A 27,389-nucleotide genomic window follows, 5' to 3' on the forward strand; every position below is an offset into this window, starting at 1 on the left:
TTGAATATAGTATATAATAATAGTGTTTAACACATAATGGTTAGGGAATACAGATTGAAATAAATTGAGTTTTGCCTCAGTATTGCAGTATAATCAAGAACCATCTGTGTAAAATCTTAAATATATTTTCTTTTTTGTTAATATGCTAAACATTGAATATCTTAGGGTTATTTAAAATATAAAAGGGTAGTCATCCAAAAACATAAATATGGGCATCCAAAATATATCAGCGCCATAATGTTGTCATATTATATTAACTTCATCTTAAAGTCACAGTAGGTTATTATTTTTTTTTAAGATCCATTTATTTATTTGACAGAGAGAGAGACAGCAAGAGAGGGAATATAAGCAGGGGGAGTGGGAGAGGGAGAAACAGGCCTCCCGCCCAGCAGGGAGCCCGATGCAGGGCTCGATCCCAGGACCCTGGGATCATGACCTGAGCCCAAGGCAGGTGCTTAATGACTGAGCCACCCAGGCACCCGTCACAGTAGATTTTAATCATTCGTGCTTACACCTAAATTTGATTTTTTTCTTATAATAAAAGCAACACATGCTCATTGGAGAAATTGGGAAGTATTACAAAGAAAAACAGTGAAAATTACTCATAATCCCTTACCAGCAAGGGAACAGCAAGTATTGCTTTTTGTATTTCTTGCTGGCCTTTTTAAAATGTACATTTTAAGCAAAATTAACATTATGTTATGTAATACAAGTAGATTTATTAGTCTTTACTAACAGACATTGGCTGAAAGCAGTCTGTTCGCTTCCTACTTCTCTCTTCTGATCATTAGGAGTAGGACTTTGGTTTTTAGCCAGGTATCAAAACATAAAAATTTGGTGTTAGTAGTTAAAGAAATGATCAAGAAAACTTAGTTTCTTTTTGTGATCAACAAAATTGTGTTTAGAGGTTAGTTGAAAAGATAGACAAATGATAAGAATTTTTACATAATTCAACAAGAAAGCACTGCTTTTTTTTTTTTAAGTAAATGAAAGTTTAGCTTTTTAAAGGGCAGTTTAAAAAAATAAAACCAGATTTCTGTCTTGAAAAATAAATTCAGGAGCCAAATTTCTTTCTTGAAAAATCTCAAGACTAAGTTGACTTCATGATGAGCTGTGATAACTTTTGTATTTGTTATACCATCAGAAATCCTCCCTGTGGCACAAAAGGACTCTTTTAATTAGAAAATATTGTTGCCACAGGGAGGTAGAAGATCGACATGAAAAACTGGGGATCTGAAAAGGAGCCCCTATCCTAGGATTACCTGAAGGTGAAACAGATTGAGCCAGAAGGAAGACAATGCTGGTAGGTTGGTTTTTAATTTACTAAGAATGTTTACAATTTTACATTTAATTACAATTATTTCAACTACCTATACCATATTTTTGTTTAAAGGGTGACAACGATTCCTCCTTTAGGAGGGAGAAATAATATAACAGTATCTTTCCTCCTAAACCATTTGTTATCTCTGCTAACCCCTGCCATGTTCCTAATACTTGTTTCTTTTTATAGATTAAGCTCTAGGGCTATTTCATGCCTCTACTTCCTTGGAAGCTACTACTGACTGAACATCTTCAAGTCTTTTTTTTCCCTTCTCTTTCTGTTATTTCTGCTTCTGAAATCTAGACTTTTTCCTACATTTTTTTAAAGAGGTGTTTTCTTTTAATTATCTATTTTTTTGAGTTTAGCCTAGTGACTAGTTTTCTAAAAAGGTAAAATGTGAATCTTAAGTTCAGTTAGTTTTGATTCTAGAACTGTTTGAATTATAATTGTATTGTGATTTAGATGAGTTAGGAAGCATTATTAGAGAAAAGCTTTTAATATTTTAATAACTATATTTCATTTAGCCTAAGATACCCCCTATTGTAAGAAACATTTTTAGACCACTAAAAGAAAGAAATGCTGCCAATTATAAATTTTAGGATACCATCAATTGTAAGATACATCCTGATTTCAGAGATGTTAAAATGTGAAAAAAAGTACATCTTAGAATTAATGAAATATGGTGTCATGCAATTATGAATCTTCCTGAAATTCGTATTTACTGGGAATTGGACATTAAAATATCAGGTTTATAAAAAATGGAGGTGAGTTGTGGTTGTGGAAGTCATATGTATGCTGAGTATGGTCTCTAAATTCTTTACTGTCTTTTAATAGAGGGTGTTAAAGTGAAAAATCATTTAACTTTGTTGTTTAAAAGTATGCAAAGTAACTATAAGGTATTAAATTATGAAGAATATAGAAGATGAAAGGTGTTTTAATATGACACATTACTTCAGTCAATAGTGTTTTATCATAATTGTTACTTTTTAATCAGATTTTGTGATCCAAAAAGAAAATGAAATGAAGCTTCTGCTTCCTAAACTATAATTTTAAAACAGGATCCTTTAAGGACCCTTTAAAATAGCCACTGATTTTTAGTGCACTTGAATATATGTTTTACAGATTGTTATGTGAAGGAAAAAGATAGAGGCCAAAAGTAAAGAACTACCCTGTCAGTTAATAAAGCAGAAATGAAAAGGAATGATTTTAAATGGTATTTATATGCTTTAAGAATCATATTTTGTATATAAAGAAAGAAGTATATCTAGAGAACAGATCAATAAAGGGTGTTTGCTTTTGGAAACTATAGCACTCATTCCTTTGTGCTCAGACTTTTAGTTTTTATTTATATTTATTTTTAAAAAGATTTTATTTATTTATTTAAGAGAGAGAGAGAGAGAGAGAGAGAGCACTTGCACTTGAGCAGGGGGAGGGGCAGAGGGAAAGGGAGAGAGAGAGAGAGAGAATCTCAATCTCATGACCCTGAAATCACAACCTGAGCCAAAATTAAGTGTTGGTTGCTCAACCAGCTGAGCCACCCAGGCGCCCCAGACTTTTTAGTTTTTAAAACACTAGTTAGGGGCGCCTGGGTGGCTCAGATGGTTAAGCATCTGCCTTCAGCTCAGGTCATGATCCTGGAGTCCCGGGATCAAGTCCTGCATCGGGCTCCCTGCTCGGCGGGGAGTCTGCTTCTCCTCCCTCTGACCCTCCTCCCTCTCCTGCTCTCTGTCTCTCATTCTCTCTCTCTCAAATAAATAAATAAAATCTTTAAAAAAAAAAAAAAAGAAAAATTAAAAAAAAAAACACTAGTTAACTTTCAATTTCACTCTATAACAATGTGCCTAAATAATAAATTTTTATTCATTTATCTTTTTTAAAGATTTTATTTATTTATTTGACAGAGAGAGAGCACAAGCAGGGGGAACAGCAGAGGGAGAGGGAGAAGCAGGCTCCCCACTGAGCAAGGAGCTGGACATGGGACTCCATCCCAGGGCCCTGGGATCACAACCTGAGCCAAAGGCAGATAGATGCCCAACCTACTGAGCCAACCCAGGCGCCCCAAATTTTTATTCATTTAGAGGAGAGGGCAAATTTGGATTATATAGAATTATAAATGAGCACACAAGGTTATAAATGTTGCCAAGTAGGGATAGCTGAAGGTTCTTAAATGTAGGAATGCTTTAAAACATTTCTAGGCAAATTATCCATCCATTCATCCTCTACCAGCTCTTACTGAGGGCTGCAGCATGTCAGGCTCAGAGCCGAGTGTCTTGGGGTAAACAAGACCCTGTCTTTGCTCTCACCAGGCTTTCAGCTATGTGGAGAAATGAACAGTTAAACACGTTATTATAATCAAATGTGATGAGCATTATGATAGGATTAATGAAAGGTTTAGGGAGTATATAGCTGGGGAATGCCTAGGAGGACAGAAAATGCCTCCCTGAGGAAGTAACATTTGAACAGATTTGAAGGGTTTGAAGTAATTAGCCAGGCAGAGTGCAGCATGGTTGGAAATCTGGAGGAAGGAGAACATGGCCTATTTGAGTTGTAGAAGGGAATTCAGTATGGCTAGAATATGGATTATGAAAAGGAAAGGGGATTAAAATGAAGCTAAAGAGGTAAAAAACTCTTACTGCTGAGGACATTGTAAGATTTGTGTCTGTTTGTTGGGCCATATCTAAAGGGCAATGGGAAGCCTTTTTAGAGTTTTAAACAAAGTATGTTTCTTACACAAATTTAGTTTTTCCCCAAATAGTGCTATAAATGAAAAGTGAAACAAGACAAACAAAGCATTATCTAAAATAAAATCTGAACTCCTTAGCTTCTCATTCAGAGCTCCCTAATAGCTAGTCAACTATTTTTACTCACCTTCCACTAAATTGTCTGCCTCTATAGATCTGAGCTCTAGGTATGCCCATTGCCCAAACTAAGCTAGAAATTATAGAGATTAAAAATTATAGTTGCACAGCTAGCTTTTCTTTTCAGAATTCAAAGCTGGGTAACTTGGTACAATTCTGTTTCAAGAGAAGGAGTCATTGTCCCTTATGCATCCTCCATGCCCATTTATAAACTGGGAAAGAGGCCTATGAGTTTTCTTAGGTTCATGAAAGGTCATCATTTAAAGGAGGTCAAGAACATTTTCAACACAGCTATTAACTTTCGTAGTTTTTTCATCTTTTTGTGTCATGGGCCTCTTTGATCATATGGTGAATTCAGCCTGTGGACCTTCTCACAACAATTTTTGTAAATATATAACATGCAATATCTAGGATTACAGAGGAACCAAATAAATTGAAACGTAGCTTTTAGACTATTTTTAATTGTGATGTATTAATGCATATGCTTCTTTAATAATGCCTTTAGTAATGAGAGCTAGTGGCAGATCTAATTTATGCCTATAATTTCATAGTAGTGATGACCATAAATTATATTTTGAGGTATCTGTAACAACTATAATATGAAAATATTTATGATTTCTATTGGTTATGAAGTCATAGATATTGCCAAAACTACTGTGATTTGTGCCTTTATTTAAAATTAAAGTGCTTAATTTCAATTAGAATCTAAAAAACAGTTTTTCTAGGTCTCATCCATATATTCTTTTAGCTGTCATCCACCTTTTTCTCATACATTCCTGCTCTATATTCTGCCCTACTGCTATTCTTTTCTTCCTAATAACTCATAGTAGGGATCTGAAAGCCATTTTAAATGTTGCTTATTGAATATACTTTTATGATCCCTGCTAAGGAAAAAAAAAAGGCCCTCAATTATGTAGTGGTAATTTTTTATGTCCCTTAATTGATTGACCTAATTTAATTTATCCTAAGACACTCTCATATATGAACATTTAGTATATTTCTTTAAACCATCATTTAATATTTTATGACCTGTTTTGTGTTTTGAGATCCCCCTATTTCCATGACAAAAATTTCTGTGGCCAGTGGTTCTCAAACTTGACCATACATCAGAATCATCTGGAGCACTTGTTAAAATACAGATTGCTAACCCCACCTCCAGAACTTCTGATCCAGTGGATCTGGAATGGGACTTGAAAATTTATATTTTTAACAAGTCCCACGTGATGCTGATGCTGATGCCGTTGGCCCAGGGATCATACTTTGAGAACCATTATCTAGACTGTTGGGAATGACAGCACTGAAAGAGAGCTTCTGCCATCAGGAAAACCCAGTTAATCCAGTAGCTTTTTATGATATTGTGTTATACCCATCACAAAAGACTGTTATTGGGGGTGAAAAGATACTAAAATTCTTTTAGGTTTATATGAGATGATGTAATGAATTACTATTAATTAATTCATCAGTAAATATTCACTGCGCATCTACTATATGCCAAGCACTATTTTAGGCATGGGCTGGAGGGGTACATAAGACAGGCAACGTACCTACATTCATAGTGCTTAGAATCTAGCAGAGAAAGCATATAAATTTGCCATATTGTAAAATTGTTCTGTCACAAATCATACCACATAAATTAACACCTCCTGAAATTGTTCTTCAGAGTTAATATTTGCAGTTAAGCCAAGACCATTTCTTTTCATAATTTGAAGCAGCAGATAAATTCTCCCTCTTCCTCCTTCATGTGACAGTTACTAAGTACAGTTGAGATACTGGTAAACTTAACATCTATCATGTACAAAGTACTTGAACAAACAGCATCATGGCTCCTAGGGAATAAGTGATTCAAAGTTGACTAAAACATGGGGCCTGGCCTCAAAGAAGCTTACCAACTAAGTTGAGAAAAACAAGCATTCAAGGAAATAATACTACGGAGTAGGGATGGTTGGGGAAAGGTGAGGAAAGACAAAGAACTGCCAGGTATGGTAGCTAACTTAAAGTTTCCAGATTTCATTATTGCTATGTGGTGGGTCATTTTAAATTTCATTATAAGGGCATAGTTGACAGTTAAGGCCTCTGGGTTTAGGGACAGAGGAGCAAGTCAAATGGAATTAAGCATTTCTAAATGTCACCATTTTAATTTTTTTATGTGTGGAAACAGTACCATGAAACTCATGAGTGGGGCTCTGGTTGGCTCAGTCATTAAGCGTCTGCCTACAGCTCAGGTCATGATCCCCGAGTCCTGGGATCGAGCCCCGCATCGGGCTACCTGCTCAGCGGGAAGCCTGCTTCTCCCTCTCTCACTCCCCCCTGCTTGTATTCCCTTTCTCGCTGTGTCTCTCTCTGTCAAATAAATAAATAAAATCTTAAAAAAAAAAAAAAAGAAACTCATGAGTGACTTCTTTTTCCCATTCACAAAAAAATCAGGAAAGTGCAAAAAACACAACCTGTTTACAGTGCTTAATTACAACTTGGGAGTGGAGATTAGGAAATGAGATAGGGCTAATGTTATTTTTAAAATTTTTTATGTTTCTATAATTTTTTTTCATTGAGTATATTAGGGAAGAAAGAATGTAACCCATTTCCTCTCTTTCACTTAGGCATTATTTTTTTTTAAGATTTTATTTATTTATTTGAGAGAGACACAGTGTGAGAGGGAACACAAGCAGCGGGAGTGGGAGAGGGGAAGCAGGCTTCCCACAGAGGGAGCCCTACACAGGGCCCAAGACCTGAGCCAAAGGCAGATGCTTAACGACTGAGCCACCCAGGCGCCCCCTCACTTAGGCATTATTAAGATAGAGTGCCAGTTTTTATAACAAATAACCCATATTCTCCTAGTTTAAGGACAGTGTTTGATCATAATTGGATGTTTGATTTCTTTTCACTTTGTTTTTTAAAGGTTTATTTATTTATTTGAGAGAGAGAGAGCTTGAGCAAGTGCGGGGGGAGGGGCAGAAGGAGAGAATCTTTCAAGCAGACTCCCTGCTGTGCGAGGAACCCCATGCGGGGCTGGATCTCACTACCTGTGAAATCATGACCTGAACAGAAACCAAGAGTTGGTTGCCTAATCGACTGAGCTACCCAGGTGCCCCTCTTTTCACTTTGTAAATCAGCCAAGATACTATGCTACTTGAATGAACAATTTTAAAATTTAACTGAAAATATTTTTCATATATTTTATATTAGAGGGTGGTGATAATAGTTATCTTCCAGGATAACTTATTTATTATTTTATTATTATTATTACTTATTTTTTAAGAATATATTTGAACAAAATGAGTTCTTTGTTAGCCAGAACGTGGGACACATTTTCTTAATACTAGATGACCTTACAGAAGATCACTCTAGAAAGTTTTACATCAAAAGGAAAAGAGTTATGTCTCTAACTTAGTTAGCAAAAAGGTACTTCTTATTGTACATGACATTTGACAAGACTTTTAGGAAAATCTGAATCCTTTTTCTTCTATATCACCTTTTTTTCTGCTACTTAATTCCCAGAAAATAAATATTTAGAATAATAAGTTAGAATGAAAAAATTCAAGAGGAAATCAAGGATTTGGTCCAAGAGGAAAAATAAATCAAAAGGTGCTGATCTCTTTTTGACATTTGCTTTCCTGAACAAACTTGAAAATCCTTGTTTTTTTTTTCCTTCTTCTCTAGAGACATTGTTCTACACATAACATCTATTTGGACTTACAACATTAAGTTTTAGCTATTTAGTTTGAAAAAAATGAGGTTGGCAGAATCACATTTGTTTTTAATTCCTTTGCTACCATTTCCTGCCTATTTAGGAGCCCTCAGAGACAAGAAGACACCAATTACTATGTTTGGGTTTCATCTGCAGTCCTATTTTCTGGGAGGAGAAGCCTCCACAAAAAAAGAAAGAACTTCTGGGAAACTCATCCTTGGGAATAAAAGTCAAGGGTAGAAGCCAGTGCATTCAGCTTGCCATCTCACAAAGGGAGTCAGGAACTATAGATTGGAAACCATAAAGATCATAAACCCTACTTTAACTTTGTCACCTTCTGTTTTTCAATAGTAATTAATAGCAAACACTTTAACAGAAAGCCTCCTTGTATACTTGTTTTGGGGGGGGGGGCCCAAAATAGGGAGGTTAATGAGAGATTAGTTTAATTCTGCAACTAGTCTTGGGGGAAACAGAATTCCAAAAGATAGAATGAATAGCTGAAAGGAGAAGAAAGCAGGCTGAATTCTTATACTTCTTAAAAGGAAGGAAGTAAAAGAGTATGAGGAGTTGCCCTGGCTCTGAGACCATTTGTGGGGTTACCTGAGACTGCCTGTGGTACGCAGAGCATTTGTGTGTGTGTGTGGGGGGGGGGCTAGAACAAAAAATTAGATATGACCATAACTGTAAAGGAGCTTGCTCTTTATTGGGGAAAATATGTAAGAAAACAACTTTTTATAACCTAAGGATCAAAAAAATCAGTGTTGTGAGAATGAGGGGGAGAGAGCTATTAGCTATTGTAATGGAAAGTTCATAATTTACCTGAGCCTGGGAGAATAAAATTTCATTTGAAAAGTGTTACAGAAAAAAACTTCAATGACAATCTTAAAGCATGGTAAGGAAGACTTTATTCAAGGGGGAACTATTGTGATAGGGATAGAGACCACTATGATGGGATTTTGCAATGAGGGAGAGAGAGTGGGCTCAACTCCGAATACAGCATATGCAAGTGGGAATTTATAGCCAAGGATCAGGATGGGGGTCAGTGGATGGAAAATTACTGAGAGGAAATATCAGGAACTGAGGGGTGGGGTTTATGGCTAAACAGATTCTTGCTGAAGACAGACCAGGATGATCAGACATCACTTGGGGGATGGGGGAGGATGAGGAACCCTATCAAATATCGAGAGTGAGCAGATACAGAGGATGGGGGATTCTAAACTGACTAGCTAAACTGACTTAGCAGAGTTCTTGCTAAAGTGGGATTTTACAAGGAAGTATGCAGAAGGAGGTAGGAGAAGGTTCAGGATCCTAAGTAAAGTTTGGTAGACAAAGAATCTTTGTCCAGTAGCAAAGGATTTTCTGGTTGAGAAGTCATCATTTATACCTTCTCCTAGTCCAATACCAAAACATGTCAGTTTTACCTCCAAAATATATCTTGAATCTTCCCATTTCTTTCCATCTTCATTGCTGCTAGCCTTGACCAATCTGTAGTTATTTTTTATTATAGAGTTACTATCATGGCCGTTGGCCTTCTAACTTCTTGTTTTCATTCTTGGCCTTTCTCCCTTTCATTCTAGGCAATCTATGCTTTACCTAGTAACCAAAATGACTTAAAAAATATATTTATAAAGTTAATCATTACACTCCCTTCCCTAAAACCTTTCAGTGGGTTCTAATTACACTTAGGATAATACTCAGAATTTTTTTTTTTTTAAGATTTTATTTATTTATTTGAGAGAGAGAGTGAGAGAGAGAGAGCACAAGAGGGGAGAGCGGGAGAGGGAGAAGCAGACTCCCCGCCGAGCAGGTAGCCCAATGCGGGACTCGATCCCGGGACTCCAGGATCATGACCTGAGCCGAAGGCAGTCGCTTAACCAACTGAGCCACCCAGGCGCCCAATACTCAGAATTTTTAAAATGGCCTTTAAGACACTGAATAATTTGGTTCCTCTCACTCACCTAGAAACAATGACAATAATAGCTACAAAACCGAAACACTAACATTTGAAATTTCTTTACTATATTGCTAGGAATAGTTCCTAGGGCTTCACATATTAATATTTTAATATTCTTTTAACAACCCTAGGCTAAATAACTTTTCCAAGGCTAGACAGCTATTTAAGTGGTGGAGCATTTAAGTGGTGGGGCAAGGATTTAAATTCAGAGGGTAAGTAGGGCTCCAGAGTCCAATCTCTGAAGATTATACTCTGATGAATTATATACCACCCCTTTCACCCCAGTATACACACACACATGCACACACACACACGCACACACACACACACACACCACTGTTGTCTTTTTGCATTTCCGTGAATCCAAACTTTACCTTCACAGGGTGCTTACATATACTGTTTGCTTCCCAGTTTTTCAGTTTCTTACTCCTGGTCATCCTTTAGATCTCAATTTAAATGTCACTTTCTCAGAGAGAGATTGCCTGTAGCCGATACTCATCAATCTCAATTAGGACTGTTCTGTTATTTTTGTCTTAGCCCCCCATTTTTCTTTTTTGGTTAGCACCTACAACTTGTGATATAGTAAACTCCCACGATGAGGTGGTAAATAATTCCAAAAACCTCAGATCACATGATATGGCATTATGATTTTAATAAAATGACCCGAGATAATGGTATGGAGGAAGATGTGTGTGGAAGGGGTTCCAGGACTCAGGCTAAGACATCCCCATCAGCCTTAAGGTCCGGCTGTGGTTTGGTGCCACCTGGTGGGTAGTTGTGTATTCCAGTGGTGGTTGTTTGAGGGTAGAGTGGAAGATGGGAGCCAGTTACCATCACTTAACTTACCTGAATTCATGTATTCATGATGTTCTATTCTCTTCTATTTATGTTTATTTAATGTTTCCACATGAGGCTTTATAAAATCAGAGACCTTATCATTTACTGGTATTGGTCAGAGCTAGGCACCAAATAAGTTTTCAATAAATTATTTGTTGATTGAATGAGTGAGTGAATGAGACGATGTAATGAACCAGAACAGAATGCCAGGAATTTTGTATTTTATTTAGAGATTGACAAGCAATATAGTTTAACTAGAGATTAGGCTTTGTAGAGGTATATGGTAGAGAGAGGTAAGGCTAGAAAGATAGAGTGGAACTAGATTGTGGTGGCCCTTGAATAAAATAGTTAGGAACTGTGTGAAATGTGATCTGGAGAAGATGAGAAGTGAAAAGGACATTTATTTTAAGCAACTAGAACATACTAAAATAATAGAAATGGAAGGGATAGCTTCCAAAATACTAAGTTGGGGGTAGGGAATAAACTAAACTTGACCAATCCAACACAAGGCAACAAAGGAGAAAAAAATGGAACTACAAATCATAAATCAAGATAGTAGAAATAAGTCCAAGACCAGAAATTATATTAAAATAATCTGTTGTGATCTTAACATGAGTCTGTGTTATTTTTAACAGATACACAAAACAAAATGATATAAAAAGGATAGAGCAATATATTCATCTGAAAAATACTAACCAAAGGAAGCTGGTTCAATAAAATAGAATTTAGGGTAAAAATTTTTAATTGGGACAGAGACTCTTCAAACTGCTAAAAGGAACAACCCAGAAAATATAATCATCATAATCTTATATGCATCTAACAACATAGCCTTGAAATATCATTTAAAGCAAAAACTTAAAATTGCAAGGAGTAGTGGACATGCCTACAAAACAATGAGACTTTAACACACCTCTGCCAAAATTGAAAAATGAAGCAGATAAAAAATTAAAAATGGGATCAAAGAATTGAACTACAGCACTGACAAACTTCATAAACTAGAGATATATAGAACATTGTACCTAACCTAATAAAATACAACCCTGTACACTTTTTTCAGTTATATATAGGTCAGCTTTTAACTGTGTACTAGGTCATAGAGGAATCTCAACGATGTCCAGAAAATCTGTGTCATTCAAAATATATCATTTCATCAAAATACAATAAAATTAGAAATCAACAATGAGGTGAAAATCAAAATACTTTATATTGGCTCACTAATGGAAGAGAAAATGAAAATTATAAAATATTTGCAACTAAATAACAATGAAAACATTGCATATAAAAATTTGAGATGTGATTTAAGTAGAACCCACTGGAAAATTTAGTAGCTCTAAATGCATTTATTAGAAAATATGAAAGATTGCTATAATGAGCATATGTTCATCTAGATGGTAATAAAGGATCAACAGAATAAATCCAAATTAAGTAGAATAAAAGAATTTATAAAGATAAAAAAGTAAATATTAATGAAATAGAAAAGAAAATAGGTAATAAAACCTTAAAGTTTAAAAAATAGATGAACCTCTGTAAAGAGGGATCAAAGAAAAATGAGCACTATGAAGAACAAAAAATATAACCAATAGAATAGAGTTTGAAAATCATAAGAAAATACTATGAACAACCTATTGCCAAGGAGTTTGAAAACCTATGGACAATTAAAATTATATATATGTATATGGAAGTGTGTGTATATATTTATGTATACACAACAACTGACTCAAGAAGAAATAGAAAATGTTCAAGTCGGGCACCTGGGTGGCTCAGTTGGTTAAGCGACTGCCTTCAGCTCAGGTCATGATCCCGGAGTCCTGGGATCGAGTCCCACATCGGGCTCCCGGCTCAGCAGGGAGCCTGCTTCTCCCTCAGACCCTCTCCCCTCTCATGCTGTTTCTCTCTCTCTTTCTCTCAAATAAATAAATAAATAAAATCTTAAAAAAAAAAAAAAGAAAAAAGAAAATGTTCAAGTCAACCTCTTAAGTTCTTTAATTTTACATATACATTCCCTCAGTCAAAATCCATCAGACCCAGGCCTATTACTAAAATTTCAAGGGATACATAAGCCCTATTATATACAAACTATTATGGAAACAGTAAAAGAGGGAAAGCTTTCCGATTCATTTTATGGAGGTAGTAAACCTTAACTTTAAAATGGACCCAGCATAAAAAAAAAATAAGTTTCTTGCTGAATTTATGTATGATCATAGCTACAAATATTCTAAATAAATAAAAGTAAATCTAGCACTTATTAAAAAACACATAATGACTAAATACATACTAGGAAGGCAAAGAAGGTTATTAGAAAATCTGTTAATATAATTTGCCACATGAATAAATTAAAAGAGAAAACCTATATAATCATCCCAGTAGATCCAAAAAGCATTTATTAAAATTCACCATCTTCTGAGACTCTTAATCTCAATTGGGACTTGATAAGGTGTCTATATTAAAAATTTATAGCAAATATCATGATTAATAGGGAAACAGGATGCCAGCTGTCATCTTTACTAAAAAGCATTATTTCTGGGGGTTCTAGCAAATGCAAGTAAGAAAAGGAAAAGGCATGAAGATCAGAAGGAAAGAAACAAAATTGGTATTTACAAATGGTTTAATTAACACATAAATTTTAAGAAACTGTATAGATTTTAAACCTGCTTAGAGGGTTCATCAGGGTTGCTCTATACAAGAATAATAATCAGATAATCATAAAGAATATGTGGTATGCACACACACACACACACACACTGGAATATTACTCAGCCATAAAAACAGAATGAAATCTTGCCATTTGTGACAACATGGATGGACTCAGGGGGTATAATATGCTAAGTGAAATAAGTCAGAGAAAGACAAATATATGGTTTCACTTTTATATGTGGAATCTAAAAAAAACAAAACAAAACAAATAAAAACCAGAAACAGATCCATAAATACAAAATGTTGGTTGCCGGGGCGGGGGGCGGTGGATGGGCAAAGAAGGTGAAGGAAATCAAAAGGTAGAGACTTCCAGTTATAAAATAAAGAAGTCATGAAGATGATAAGTACAGCACAGGGAATATAGTTAATAATACTGTAAAAACATTATCTGGTAACAAATGATGACATTTATCCTGGTGACCACTGAGTAACATATAGAATTGTTGAATCACTATGTTTTACACCTGAGACTAATGTAACATTGTATGTCAGCTATACTTCAATAATAAAAATTTTAAAATAAAAAATAAAAATGAAACAAAAAAGATTCCATTCATAATAGTAAAAAACTTAAATAGGTATCTAGGAATAAATCTAATAATAATATGCAATACCTTAATGAAAATAAGAATTTAACTTTATTGAAGGGCATAAATAAGTGAAGGGATATACAACTTACTTAAGAGGAAATAGACCAAAACCATTTGATTCCTTTCATCTTTAACCCACAAACACACATGGAAAGATGGACAAGGTAAAGCTGTTAATTCTTCCCCAATTAATCTATAAACTCAATACAATTCCAGTCAAAATCTCAAGAGGACTTGTTTTTGGAAGAATTTGATAAGCTCTTAAAGATCCAAAGATAGTCTAGACAATTCTGCAAAAGAACAAAGTATAGGGTGCTTGCCCTCCTGTGACCCTAGAAAAATTTAAAATGTGTTATTAGCCTACAAACGGATAATTTATCAGGATAGAATAGAGACCCCAGGAACAGAGTAAGCATGTATTTATACCTGGTGTGTAACAGACATAGATTTATAAGTCAGTGGGAAAGGACAGATTATTTAATAAATTATATTAAGATAGTTGGCTTTTTATAGAGAGAAAGGTTTAGATCCCTATTTCACACCCTCTTATTTATTTTTCAATTGATTTATTCCTTTCTGTCCTCTCTTTATATAAAGTCACATCTCCCTTGCTCATAAACATCAAATTTAATTTGATTAATGCATATTTATAACACATTGTGTATATGCTGTTGTATATATTTAAGATTTATATAAATGGTATTATGTATCTTAATGTTTCTTTCTTTTTTAGTAAGTACTGCTCTTAATATCCATGCATGTTGCTTTGTATATATCTAATATGTTGCTGCTAATTGCTGCACAATACTCCACCACAGATATCCATCACATTTTACCTTTATAGTTGCCCAGTAATGGATACCCATTACTCCTTGTGTCAGCTATTGTTGCATAACAGTCCCCCCACCACCATTTATTGGCTTGAAACAAGAACTAGTTATTGATTTTCCTGAGACTATGGGTTAGCTATGTGGTTTTGCTGAGATGGGCTGGGTTTACCTCCCTATTTGTGGTCATTTGTGGATCAACTGGGAGCTTACTGGTCTCAGAAGACTTCAGTTGGTACAACTTAGCCCTCCTCTCTTCTTTCCGGTTACCTTACATCTTTTTCTTTTCTTATAATATTATATTGGTCAAGAACTCCAATATGATGAAGAGTAGTGATACTAATTGGCATCCCTGTTTTGTTCTTAATCTTGAAGGGAGTGTATCCCAACTTGAAGTTTAATGTTTGTTGTAGGTTTTAGTATATAAAGAATTCCCATCTATGCCTTTGGTTTTGTTTTTGTGTTAAGTTGTACTTAAGTATGGAGTCTTATCAGATGCTTTTTCTGCATTTTTTGGTAGGTCATAATTTTTCTTCTTTAATCTATTAATGTGGCCAGTTAATTGATGGATTCTCAGATCTTCAACTCCTTGCATTTAAAGATACATGTTGCTCATTGTTTTGCTTTGTTTTCCTTTAAGTTTAGGACCTTTCATTAAGTAATATGAAGAGGAGGTTTTGTACTACACTTAATTTCTTTACTACTTACTACTCATTTTTTTTCTTTATATAATTTACACAATTTCTTTATATACTTCATCCACATTTAAACTTAATTAAGATAAAATTGTTCATAATACTGATTTATTATTTTTATATTTATTTTATCTGTGGTTATTTCTCTCTTTTTGTTTTATATTTGCACTTTCTTTTCTTGATAACTCTTGCTGAAGTCTAATTTGTTAATCTTTTCAGAATCATCTTTTGGTTTTGTGAATCTGCACTGTTTTTTAAAATTATTCTTCTCAGGGCACCTGGGTGGCTTGGTTGGTTAAGCATCTGACTGTTGATAATCTCAGGGTTGTGAGATTGAGCCCCGCATTGGGCTCTGCACTGGGTGTGGAGCCTGCTTAAGATTCTCTCTCTCTCTCTCCCTTACCCCCCCTCCCTGTCTTTAAAAAAAAATTATTGTGCTCTATTTCATTTTTCCTATTCTTTATTATTTCTTTCCTTCTATTTCTTTGGTTTTGTTTTGTTGACTTGTCCATCTTTATGAATTGAATACTTGGCTTCTTTATTTTTAAACCTTTTCATCTCCTGACCTCTAAGTTCTGTTTTAGCTGTGTCACACCTATTTGACATATTTTAATTATAATTCATTTCTAAATATTTCTTAATTCCTTTATGATTTCCTTTTTAACATACACTGTAAGGTAAAACACATATTAATTTGACTACATCAAAACCTAAAATTTTTGTAGGACAAACAATACTATAGGCCAATCAAAGTAAAAGTCAAAGAGCAGGCTAGCAGAAGATATTTGCAACACATATCTGAATTATTTTCTAGAATGTTAATATTCTGCACATGAATAAGACAAAAATTATCATAGAAAAATGACAAAGGATATGACTAGGCAATTTATAAGGGAAATATTAATAGCCAGTAAGTATATGAAAAAGTATCCTCAGTACTTATTAAGTATATGCAAATTAATGCAACAATGATGGTTTTCTTGTCACCCAACAGATGGCAGAAATTTTAAAGTCTGATTATATCTTGTACTGACAAGAATTTGAGAAAAGTGGATACTCTTAACACATCACTGGTGGAATTTTGGACTTGCACAGCTACTTTGGGGAGAGTAACATATAAAATTAAAAATGCACTTATTCTATTATATAAAAATTCTATTTGTATGTAAAAATTTCTATTATATACTGTGGAGACACTCTAGCATACATGTGTAAAAAAACATGGAGAGGAATTTTTTGCAGCATTGTTCATAAAAGTGAAAAGTGGAAATACATTTATTTGCTGACCAGTAGATAATTTGATAAATAAAATGGGGGTAAATTCATGCACTGGAATAATGTGTAGCATCTAAAAAGCATAGCTATATTTATTTACACCAACATGGATAGAATGTAAATCTTGAATGAAAAAAAGGAAATTTTAGAATGGCGTATATAGAATAATGTCATTTATGTACCCAAAGCATGCAAAAATAATAGTATATATATTATTCTGGGATACACACACCTATAAATATATACATACACAAAAACATAAAAGTGTAAAAAATTGAAGAATATGCATAAAACTTACGATAGTGGTTTCTTTGGAGAGATGGAATGGTGAATGAGAACTGGGGGTAGTATTCAAAAATGTTATCTTCCCCTGTAATGTGTTATTTCTTAGGGTGAAAAAACACCTTTAAATAATAAAATGTTAACAGTTGTTGGTTCTGGGTGTTGGGAAGGTGACTGTTTGTTATATTTTTTATAATTTCATGTATGTTTTAAATCCCCCTCAAAAATTGTATAATAGGGACGCCTGGGTGGCTCAGTTGGTTGAGCATCTCAGGTCGGCATCCCAGGGTCTTGGGATTAAGGCCCGTGTCGGGCTCCCTGCTCAGCGGGGAGGCTGCTTCTCCCTCTCCCTACCGCACACCCTCCCCCCCCAGCTCATGCTCTTTCTTGCTATCTCTCTCTCAAATGGATGGATAAAATCTTTTTTTAAAAAATTGCATAATAGGGACTCCTGGGTGGCTCAGTCGGTTAAGCATCTGCCTTCAGCTCAGGTCATGATCCCAGGGTTCTGGGATCACGTTCCACATGGGGCTCTTGCTCAGCAGAGAGTCTGCTTCTCCTTCTGCCTGCCACCCCCCCTGCTTGTGCTCTCTCTCTCTTTCTCAAATAAATAAATAAAATCTAAAAAAAAAAAAAAAATGACTCTCCTGTTATTTAAAAAAAAAAAAATTGTATAATAGACGAGTTCCTAAACTAGGATCATAGGTGACTCAGATTTGTAGCCTGGGATGATGGTAATGTTATTGATAGAGAAAATAAAGGAGATTTGTAGATAAAAGACCTTTAGGTACCAGTGGGTTAGCCAAATAAAGATGTTTGCCATATAATTGGAAATTAGAACCTAGATCTAAAAAAATAATAAGTCAAGCCTGGAGATGCTGATTTTTGAATCAGTACAGAAATAATATTGAAAACCCTGGAAGTGAATGGATAATAAATACTATTGAAAGAGTAAAGAAGGAAGAGAGAAAGTGGTTAAGGATCACACTTTGGGAGAACACCACATTTAAGGGTTGTGTGGAAGTGGATGAAATCAACTGAAAAGAAACAAATAGGAGAAAACAAAGCCAGACAGTTTATTCTCATGAAAAATCAAATGAAGGGAAGGATTTCAGTAAGGGGTGGTTAATAATGTTATTTGTGCAGAGAAGTAGAGTCAGGTGAAGACTAAGAGGAGATAGCTGGGTTTGGCAATTAAATGCTCAGTGTTAACCTCTGAGGAACTTTTTGGTGGGTAGAGTGCAGAAGCTATATAGTAAGAGGGGAAGAAATTACGTAATCTGAATATTCCTTTAGGAATCAATCAAAATAGAATTTGACTTAAAGTGGTAGTATAGTTTAGTTGAGAACTCCATTGTAAATTTTTCATAAACATGGTAAATGCGAATCATGTATTAGCTCTTATAAAGTTTCACAAGAATTGAAAAAAATTTCCAGAGTATTCAAGATACTACATATTCTCTAATGATAATAAAAATCCAAGCCCTTGAAATCACTTGTCATAAATGTTATCTAAAATGTAGTTATCATTAACTATTTAAACTCATTTTGCAGGGTATCATGTACATATGGGTGCTTAATAAATGCTGTTTGAAAAGAGTTGTTTGTCTAATATCCATAGGAAAAGACTAGCTACAACATCAGTGACAGTCTTCTAGGAATGGCTGCTAAGAATCAGAAGCAGTGTGTCACCTAGTGTAAACCACAGAGTGAAGAGTCAACAAGCTCAAGGAGAGTCTGTCCCAGGAATAACTTAATAAGTAAAATGCAGAAAACATGAATCTAAACCAAACCTTAATTTTTTTTATTTAGATTTTATTTATTTATTTATTTTTTAGAAAGAGAGAAAAAGTGTGAGGGGGTGAGGGGGGAGGGAGAGAGAATCTGAAGCTGACTCTGCGCTGAGTGCAGAGCTCTACTTGGGGCTCACTCAGCTTGGGGCTTGATCTCACTACCGGGAGATCATGACCTGAGATGAAACCAGGAGTTGGCCACGTAACTAACTGACTGAACCACCCAGGTGCCCCCAAACCGTCAGTCTTAAAAATGGCCCATACTGAATCCTTACTCACTGTAGAGTTTTTGTAGTCCATAAATGCATATGGCAAGATAACTTATGATAAAATAACTTCTAGGAACTTCTGATAAAATAACTTTTAGGAGTCATGGATCTCTTTGAGACTAAAACAAGCAATGGCCCTTCTCTTTAGAAAAATGCAGAGTACTAACAAAATTTTGCCTTTGTGAACCCCTCATTAAAAATCTGTGATTTATGAAGGCTTTTATACATATAAATAATTTTAACTTTCCTGGGTGGTAGTCCAAATTGTAGTATAAACCCACTATTTCCTAATTTCATGTATAATCAGTTTCATACATCATACCGTCTCTAAGGATTTCACCCTTAGTGGGAGTTCTGTGTGCATTAGGAAGGCTTAATTTTTTCCTTTTGTTATATAACTTAGTGCTACCAGGTATAATAATAGATGCCTATGACAGAAACTTGCTCAAAGTAAGTGCTAGATAATTATTTGTTGAATAAATGAATGAATATGTGACTATGGGTTCACACACCTTCATTTTAATAATACTTTATAAAACCTGACTATTAAATAAACAAGTCAGTAGTATAAAAAACTGCAAATAGATAATAAAATAGTGGCATAAAACATGTGAAATAATTAATCTTTTCTCTGTAAATCTGTAGATTCTACATTTATTGTCTGTCTTCCAAGGCTGATGAACCAAGCTTTACTTAATGGTCCTAAATCACTTGATTTCTAGTTTGTCCTTGATAGGCATATTTTTCTTTCTTCTTCTTTTTTTATTGTTTGATAGGCATATTTTTCTTTTTCTTTTTTTTAAAGATTTTATTTTATTTTTTATTTATTTGACAGAGAGACAGTGAGAGAGGGAACACAAGGAGGGGGAGTGGGAGAGGGAGAAGCAGGCTTCTTGCGGAGCAGGGAGCCCCATGCGGGGCTCGATCCCAGGAACCTGGGATCATGACCTGAGCTGAAGGCAGACGCTTAACGACTGAGCCACCCAGGCGCCCCAGGCATATTTTTCTTATAGCTTAGTTTTCTTGACTTTTTTTTCCTCCTAAGCGTGTCCAACACATCACACCCCAGCTCTGAATTTTATTAGTTCAGTTGTATCAGAAAAGCTTAGACCATTTGGCGTCCTTTTATTGTTCTCCCACCATTCACTGCTCAAAAATTTTTTTCATTTATTTTCTTAATTTGTCAGAAAAGACATTAACCATTGCTTTAGCTTTTGATATTAAAAAAAACAAAACATCAATCATTTTGCAACTTATAGTTTATATAGTTGGAGTAAAATGGATTTAACTTTTTGTCTGTTTTATAATTTCTAAGTTTTATAGAAGACTGTAGAATTTTTGACCTTGAAATCGTAAGATACTGTATGACTGATCAAATTATTTAATTTCTTGGGGCCTCAGTTTCCCCATGTGTAAAATGTAAGGGCATTGGACTAAATTAGTGATTCTCAAATAACTCTCCCATTGGTAGAGAGCTGTTATTACTAAAATAGGAAATTGGCATCCTTCTCCTGAATTGTAGGAAGATAATATTAATGCATAGAATGTCTACTCCCTTAGATTCCAACCTGTAATTTTTTTAAACTTTAAAGCCTGTGCCTTTTGTTTTTATTAGCATCTATTAGAGCACACAATTATATATTTGGTTTTCAAGATGTAATATATCTAATTTAGGGTAGCCAGGAAGAGAGATCATGATATTCAGGTTCTTTATTTTTTGAAAACCTCTAGGTGATGTGGTCTCTAGGCTCCTTTCCAATCCGTAACATTTTATGATTCCATATACTAGATAAATGGAAAACACAAATGAAATCATCTGGGTAATCTAAAAATAAAAACATTTGCAACATATATGGTATTGGAAACAATATCTCTCAAGAATGTTTTCCATTTTGGTTACTGTGGAACCATAAAATCATTCAAAAAGCCAAGGGTATCTATTTTTTGTTATATTAGACTTTAATGATAATATAAAGACATTTTCAAAATGGAGAGGTTGGAGGATGAAAGAGTTGATGCCTGGACTATAAAGAATTAAGAAATGGAAAGAACTGCTCAGGATACTGTAGTTAAAAGTTAAAGTCGTTTCTAAACTTTATCCTTTTTTAAAATCTAAGCTCTGAAATGTGACAAGTTGAGAGTTTAAATGCCTTCCTTCTGTATTTTCTTTTTCTGATTAACAAATTACCCCAAATTTAGCATCTTGAAACAGCAACCATTTCTTATATTGTAGTTTTTTGGGTTAAGGACTGGGGAGTAGCTTACTTGCTGGTTCTAGCACAGGGTCTTTTGTGAGGCTGCAGTCCTCTGAAGACTTGATTAGGGCTGGAGGATCGGTCTTATAGTTAGCGCAGACACAAGACTGTTGGCAAGATGCCGTTTTTTCTTGCCTCAAGGGCCTCTCCACAGTTACTTGAGTGTACTCATGACATGGCAGTTGGCTTCCTCAGAGATTGACCCTAAAGGAAGAGATCAAGCAGACAGTTTCTGAAGTCCCACACCATCACTTCAGCTTTATACTATTTGTTAGAAGGGAGAAGGGTATTAGGTTCCACGTCTTGAAGGGAGGAATATAAAAGAATTTTCAGAGGCACCTGGGTGGCTCAGTCAGTTAAGCATCTGAATCTTGATTTCGACTCAGGTCATGATCTCAGGGTTGTGAGATGGAGCCCGGTATTGGGCTCTGGGCTGAGCATGGAGCCTTTTTCAGATTCTCTCTCTCCCTCTCCCTTGGCCCCTCCTCTGCTTGTGCTCTCTCTTTCTTAAAGAAAAAAAAAAAAAAAAAAAAAGGATTTTCAGACAAGAAAATGGACAGGGACTAAATGCATTATAACAGATAAAAAGGCCTTGTTACTTTGGTGCTTGGGTCGTGGTTGAGGGTAAGGACTCTAGAGTCAGTGCTTGGGTTCAAATCCTCCCATTAAGTCTATGACCTTGGTCAAGGAACCTTAGATTCCACATCAATAAAGTGAGCGCAATAGTAATATATAATTCATAGGAATGAGGGGGAGGAGTATGTGAAAAAAGTGAACGTAAAGCATTTAGCATAGTGGCTTTTATTTCAGTAAGAGTTACCTATTTATCTTTTTTCCCCCTGCTAGGATATAGCAGTAACTTTGATGTAGGAGATATCTTTCTGTAATGTTATTAGCAGAATATGAATTTGCTCTTATGTGCTGTAATATGATTTGTCTACCATCTTAGCCTATCTGTTCTCAGTTTTTTATTCTGCTTATTAATAATACCTGCTTAATCTTGAAGACTTGAGAAATGCAGATGAGTATGTGTGAAACGTGTGTGTACACACATGTATACAGTATATTACATATACATACATTCACATGTACTACAGGGTTTGAGTCATATTGGTGGAAGAAATATATATTTAAATCTTGGCATATTTGTATTTTTACTATTTTACTGTGTTGTTAAAATTTTTTCAAATGCATTTTTAATGGCACAATCCATTGAATGTCTTATTTCCTCAGGCTAGGCCCAGGAAATGAAACTCCTGGGTTAGAATGTATGAACCTCTTTTAGACTCTTAACATATAATGCCACAGTGCTTTCCTGAAAGTTTGTACCAACTTATATTTCTAGCAGCAGCTTATCCTTACTTGCTATTTCCAGTATAGTATTTTTGGTTTCTAAAGTGTTGGTGGCTTTTGAAATCTTAGTTTCAGTAGCAAGGCAGAAGTGCATTAAAGCCCAAGGAATTCTGTTTTTACAGGAATTTTAAATATATAGGAATATTTTCCAGTCTTTCTGAATTGATTTGTTATCACTCACGCACACACAAACACACACACACACACAAACACACAGAGTGAAGTCTTAGGCATAGATATAGCTTCTCTTCTCTTGGAACTTAAAATATAAGGCTGAGGTGAATACATATAATTAAGATGTACAAAGAATAAAATACACACTATTGACTTCTTAAGATACAGCTCAAGAAGCAAACTGTAGGGTAAAAGTTACACATCAGGCTGCAAAATGACTCGTATGTTGAGTATGCCTTCTTGAGCCAAGTTAACCTGTTGCCTCCAGAAAAAATACGATTCTCTTCCATTTTAAATACATGAAAATCTACTACTGATTGATAGGAGTAGAAATTCAGGTTTATTATCAATTTCCGTGATTTGCCTAAAGCCAGCAGTTACTCCTTGGCGTTCCATATCATCCCCCACCTGGAAACTGTCTCCAGTTAAGATGCTGCCTATCAGTGGATGACCCTTTTTAAAAATTGACTAGAGATTTAAAAAGCTGCCAGTCATACAGTTCCTTCTGTCCCGTAGGTGAAAGTTTACCTAATGCAAGAAAGATCCTTATTGAGTTTAAGGGGAGTTGTACTTTGGAAATGGCATATAAGTTTTTTTGGGGGAGGGTGGGGATCATGGTGGTAGGGCTAGGACAAAGCTCCAAAAGAATAAGTGAGTATTGAGAAGAAATGAAAAAAAAAGTCATGGGCTGTGTATGTGTATTCTGAAATTGCACTGACACACTGGGCAAACTTCTGTAAAATATTACATTAGTATTACCCCTGGCAATTTTTTTCCTTTCTAGATTATCAGCACAGTTCATTCCATTCAGATCATAAATATTAAATTTGTAAATACCAAATCTTTTTTGGTGTTTATTTAAAAAAACTTATTGAGCACTTACTCTGGAGAAGGCACTGTTTTATATAAATTATGTGTAGAAACAACTTCAGGGCAACATTTTCTTTCAAACCTCTTTTGGATCAGGGAAGCATTTTTTTGTTTTAATGAAGATTCATCTGAGTCATTTTATTGGTTTGATTTTCTTTCGTCAATAAATTTGTAGTCACGAAATGCAATTTATCCCCCTCTTCTATTGTATTTTATTTAGCATGTACTTATTTATAAGATTAGTTTCTATGAAAAATATTTTTTAAAGGAGAGGATATAAATGAATACCTTTGTTTCCAAACGAACAAAATAGAAATGAAAGGGTACATGAATTTCTTGACTAGCAAATTGGGGAAGGATAATCTGATCTCCCAGAGGTTGGCATGTTCTGTTGTTTACTAATAAATACCTGTTTAGTGTGCTCTTTAACAGTTCTGTAGTGGGAAAAAGACGAAGTCAGCCTCTGAAAGTAGTTAGAAACTCCTTACTTTCCAAGTAAAGCTTTTAGCATATTTTGTAGGTGTGCCTCTTTTTTTGTTGTTGCTATTCCTGTTTTAAAGTGCAGCTTTTTCAAGCGGACGGGTTACACGTTGCATAAGCTTTGGAACGGCCCAAACAAGTTAAATAGCCACCTTTATTTACAGCTGTGGGACTAGGTATTAGATCTCGTCCAGCAAGAAAATTTGATTAATGGCTCTTTTCCAAGGTGGGGACAATTGCCGACTTTTCTTCCGCAGAGCGTGAAATGTGCCTCTTCCTGCCGAGGGGCCCTGTCCTGGCCGCGGCTCCCGGGGCAGTTTCCAGCCTCAGGTGTCTCTCTCGCGGTGGGCCGCGGCCGCTCTCCGGGGCGGGCGTCCGGGACTTCCTGTCTGGGCGCGGGGCGGAAGGATCGCGTTGCCAGCCGAGGCGGCCGCCGCCGCCGCCGCCGCCCCTGCCGTTAGGTGGTGGGGTTTCTCAGCCCCGCGGCGGGAGGCGGGCCGGCCTCGGCTTCCTGTCGGAGGACGCGCAAGGATCCGGGCGTCTGAGTGTGTGCGAGTGCGTGAGTGTGTGTCGGTCGCACGGCGTGTGTCTCCGGCCGCGGGTTCCGCCTCCTCCCCTGCCGCCGCTGCTCACGGTGTAAGTCAATGTGAAGCAGCAGCTCCAGCCCCGGGATAAACATGGCGACGTCTCTGCATGAGGGACCCACGAACCAGCTGGATCTGCTCATCCGGGCTGGTAAGGACAGGGGAACTTTTCTCCTGTGCATCGGTGCAGCAGGAGAGGGGGTGCACAGAAGGCGGGGTGACTCCCCTATGGCGGTCAGTGCAGGGGGTTCAGTGTCCACCTCAGTCAGTGGAGCGGCCGGGGGAAAGGGGGGTAGTGAATGAAGTAATGGAGGCGACGAATCAGGAAGTGATCACCTTGGAGAGTAACCTGCCTCGAATCTGGCGCTGTCGCTTCAGGGTGTGTTCGGCGAGCAGCGGCGGCAGCTGCCGGGCGGAGCGCTGGCAGCCGGTGCTGGAGAACCGAGCCGCAGTTAAGTTAGGGACTCGGGGGCGGACGAGTTGTGCGCTTCACCCCAGTTGCTGAGGAACCAGGAAGTGAGTGAGGCTGTTGTCTCTCGGCTGCGCCTGCCACGCTGTCTGGCCGGAGAGGCCGCTGCTGCCCGCGGTCGGGGGCGGCGGGCTTCTCCGGTGAACGCTCGCCACCCCCGCTCGGTTCTCCTTTCAGACTTGGTCCGCAAATCCACGACTTCCGCGTGGACGAGGCAGCCCCGGGCCATGTCCGGTAGACCGATACCCGCCAAAAAAATGCTCTGCCCCTCCTCTTCACGTCCCCACCTTGTGCGGTCTCAGGAGTAACGGTTCTGGAAAGGGTCACTGAATAATGTGTAATAGCTCGGGAGGATGTTTCTCTCAGGGGCCCGCCTCCCTTTCCTCATTTAATGGGTGGCTGTGAAGAAGTAGGTTTATGCCCCTTCCCTCGTGGGTTGTTTTTTTAGGGGGAAGAATGGGAAGGACACGGGATATATTTGGTGCCCCTGACCTAGAGCGTTGGGGCATCAGAGAAGAACGTTTATTTTTGTAAACAGTGGGTGAATGTGAAGGAGTGGGGCGGGCGAGAGGGAGTCTTGGCCCTAGGGAAGTCTCAGCACGGAATTGCCCCCTTTTCCCCTCCCCCCCAAACCTCCCACCATAGCGGAAGCGCCTCGGAGAGGACAGAACGGTCGGGATTGACAGGCCCCTGGTTCCAATCTGCTCTCTGAGATGTTCCAAATAAGAACGTTGATTTCTGGGGGCGGGACTCGGGGCCCGCGTTGGGCCAATGAAGATTGGGCGGGAGTGAAGCTGACAATGTACGCATGGAATTGGAGGGAAGAGGAGTGTAAACACGGAAGTGGCCGCGGGGGTGGGGGATGTGCAGCGCCACTGCTGCAGCGGAAGGGCACGGACTTAAGTTACATAGAAAAAGCAGCTTTACTTAATAGCAGACAGCGCAATCAGGGCCCTCAATCCATGTAGCAGTGCTAGAATATTACTTACTTATAGCAGTAACAAGCATACATGTTCCTTTTCCCGGGGTTCTATTTCATATCGCCAACTATGGGAATTGGAATATGGGAAATATTCACCGAAGAGTAGTGCTGTAAAAGATCTTATACTCTGGGAGCGTGAAATTAGTGGTTTGGTTGGTGGAACTCTGATTCAGTTCGATTGGGGAAAATCATGAACATAACGGGTATCGCTAAATTTAACAGGACTTTTAGTTGAAATAAAGTCTTGAATGATATAACTATGTATTGTATAATACATGAGTGACCAGCCTTTTTTTCCTATAAAATGTAGTATTACATGTTTTAAAAGTCCCAAGAAAAATCACAGTTTCCTGCGTAGTGACTGAAACACATTTGACAGTTATTTTCTGATAAGAGCAAGAATTAAAGTGTTAGTAAATAAGAACTTGGTTCCTTTTGTGTATGTTCAGTCCATTAATAACGTAATATGAATTAAGGAACGGAATTTTTGGTCTTATATTATTGGTACTAACAATACCTGGAATTGTGTGGGTCAGTGATATTTTTGTGAGTGTTAAACATTTCAAGAGATGTTTCCAGTGATTGTGAACATACCAAGAGAACCTTAGCGTAGCCCCTGCAGTCAGAATCTTGAAAAATATTGTAAAGTTTAGAGGGCTAAATTTTGCCAGTGGAAGGTATTTCTTTCATAAGCTTTTGGAATTAGCGAAGCTGAATGTGACCTGTAGATATTTTGCTTGGAATGGAAACCTATAGACGGTGTACAGTTTGAAAATACAAGTTTAATCTCCCTTTGATAAAAGTTTTTTTTTTTTTTTTAAGTGCTTTCTGGTCCTAGAGCATTTCTTTAGTATTTACAAATCCTAACAATTGAAGTTTCCTTTATGATTATAATGTTCTGCAAAGAATATGTTTTACATATAATTGTTTTCAAATTATTTCCTTAATCATTTTCATGTAATCTGAAGCTTTTTTTTTAAATTTTTAAAATTTTTTTTTTTAGATTTTATTTATTTATTTGAGAGAGAGAGACAGAGATAGTGAGAGAGAGCACAAGTGGGGAGGAGAGGGAGAAGCAGGCTCCCCGCAGAGCAAGGAGCCTGATGCGGGACTCGATCCCAGGACCCCGGGATCATGACCTG

The 27,389-nt window shown here is 36.7% G+C and overlaps 1 protein-coding gene across 8 annotated transcripts in view; it reads left to right on the forward strand.

Moving 5' to 3' along the window:
- Positions 1 to 27,389, forward strand: part of ELF2 (E74 like ETS transcription factor 2) — a 108,334-nt gene that overhangs the window by 60,299 nt on the left and 20,646 nt on the right. The window contains exon 2 of one of the 8 annotated variants that reach the window (XM_035023051.1): positions 1,201 to 1,303. The exons of 4 other annotated variants lie outside the window; for them this stretch is intronic. Coding sequence is in view for 2 of the 4 variants with exons in the window: in XM_035023049.1 (XP_034878940.1) it covers positions 24,890 to 24,947 (58 nt within the window). In the remaining 2 variants the exon portion in view is untranslated. Of the gene's footprint in view, positions 1 to 1,144; positions 1,304 to 23,781; positions 24,948 to 27,389 lie in introns of those variants that run through there. 3 more of the 8 variants (XM_035023053.1, XM_035023049.1, XM_035023050.1) reach the window with 3 other exon arrangements.

The sequence above is a fragment of the Mirounga leonina genome, unplaced genomic scaffold (assembly GCF_011800145.1).
Source record: "Mirounga leonina isolate KUSES-001 unplaced genomic scaffold, KU_Mleo_1.0 Mir_176, whole genome shotgun sequence".
NCBI lineage: Eukaryota > Metazoa > Chordata > Mammalia > Carnivora > Phocidae > Mirounga > Mirounga leonina.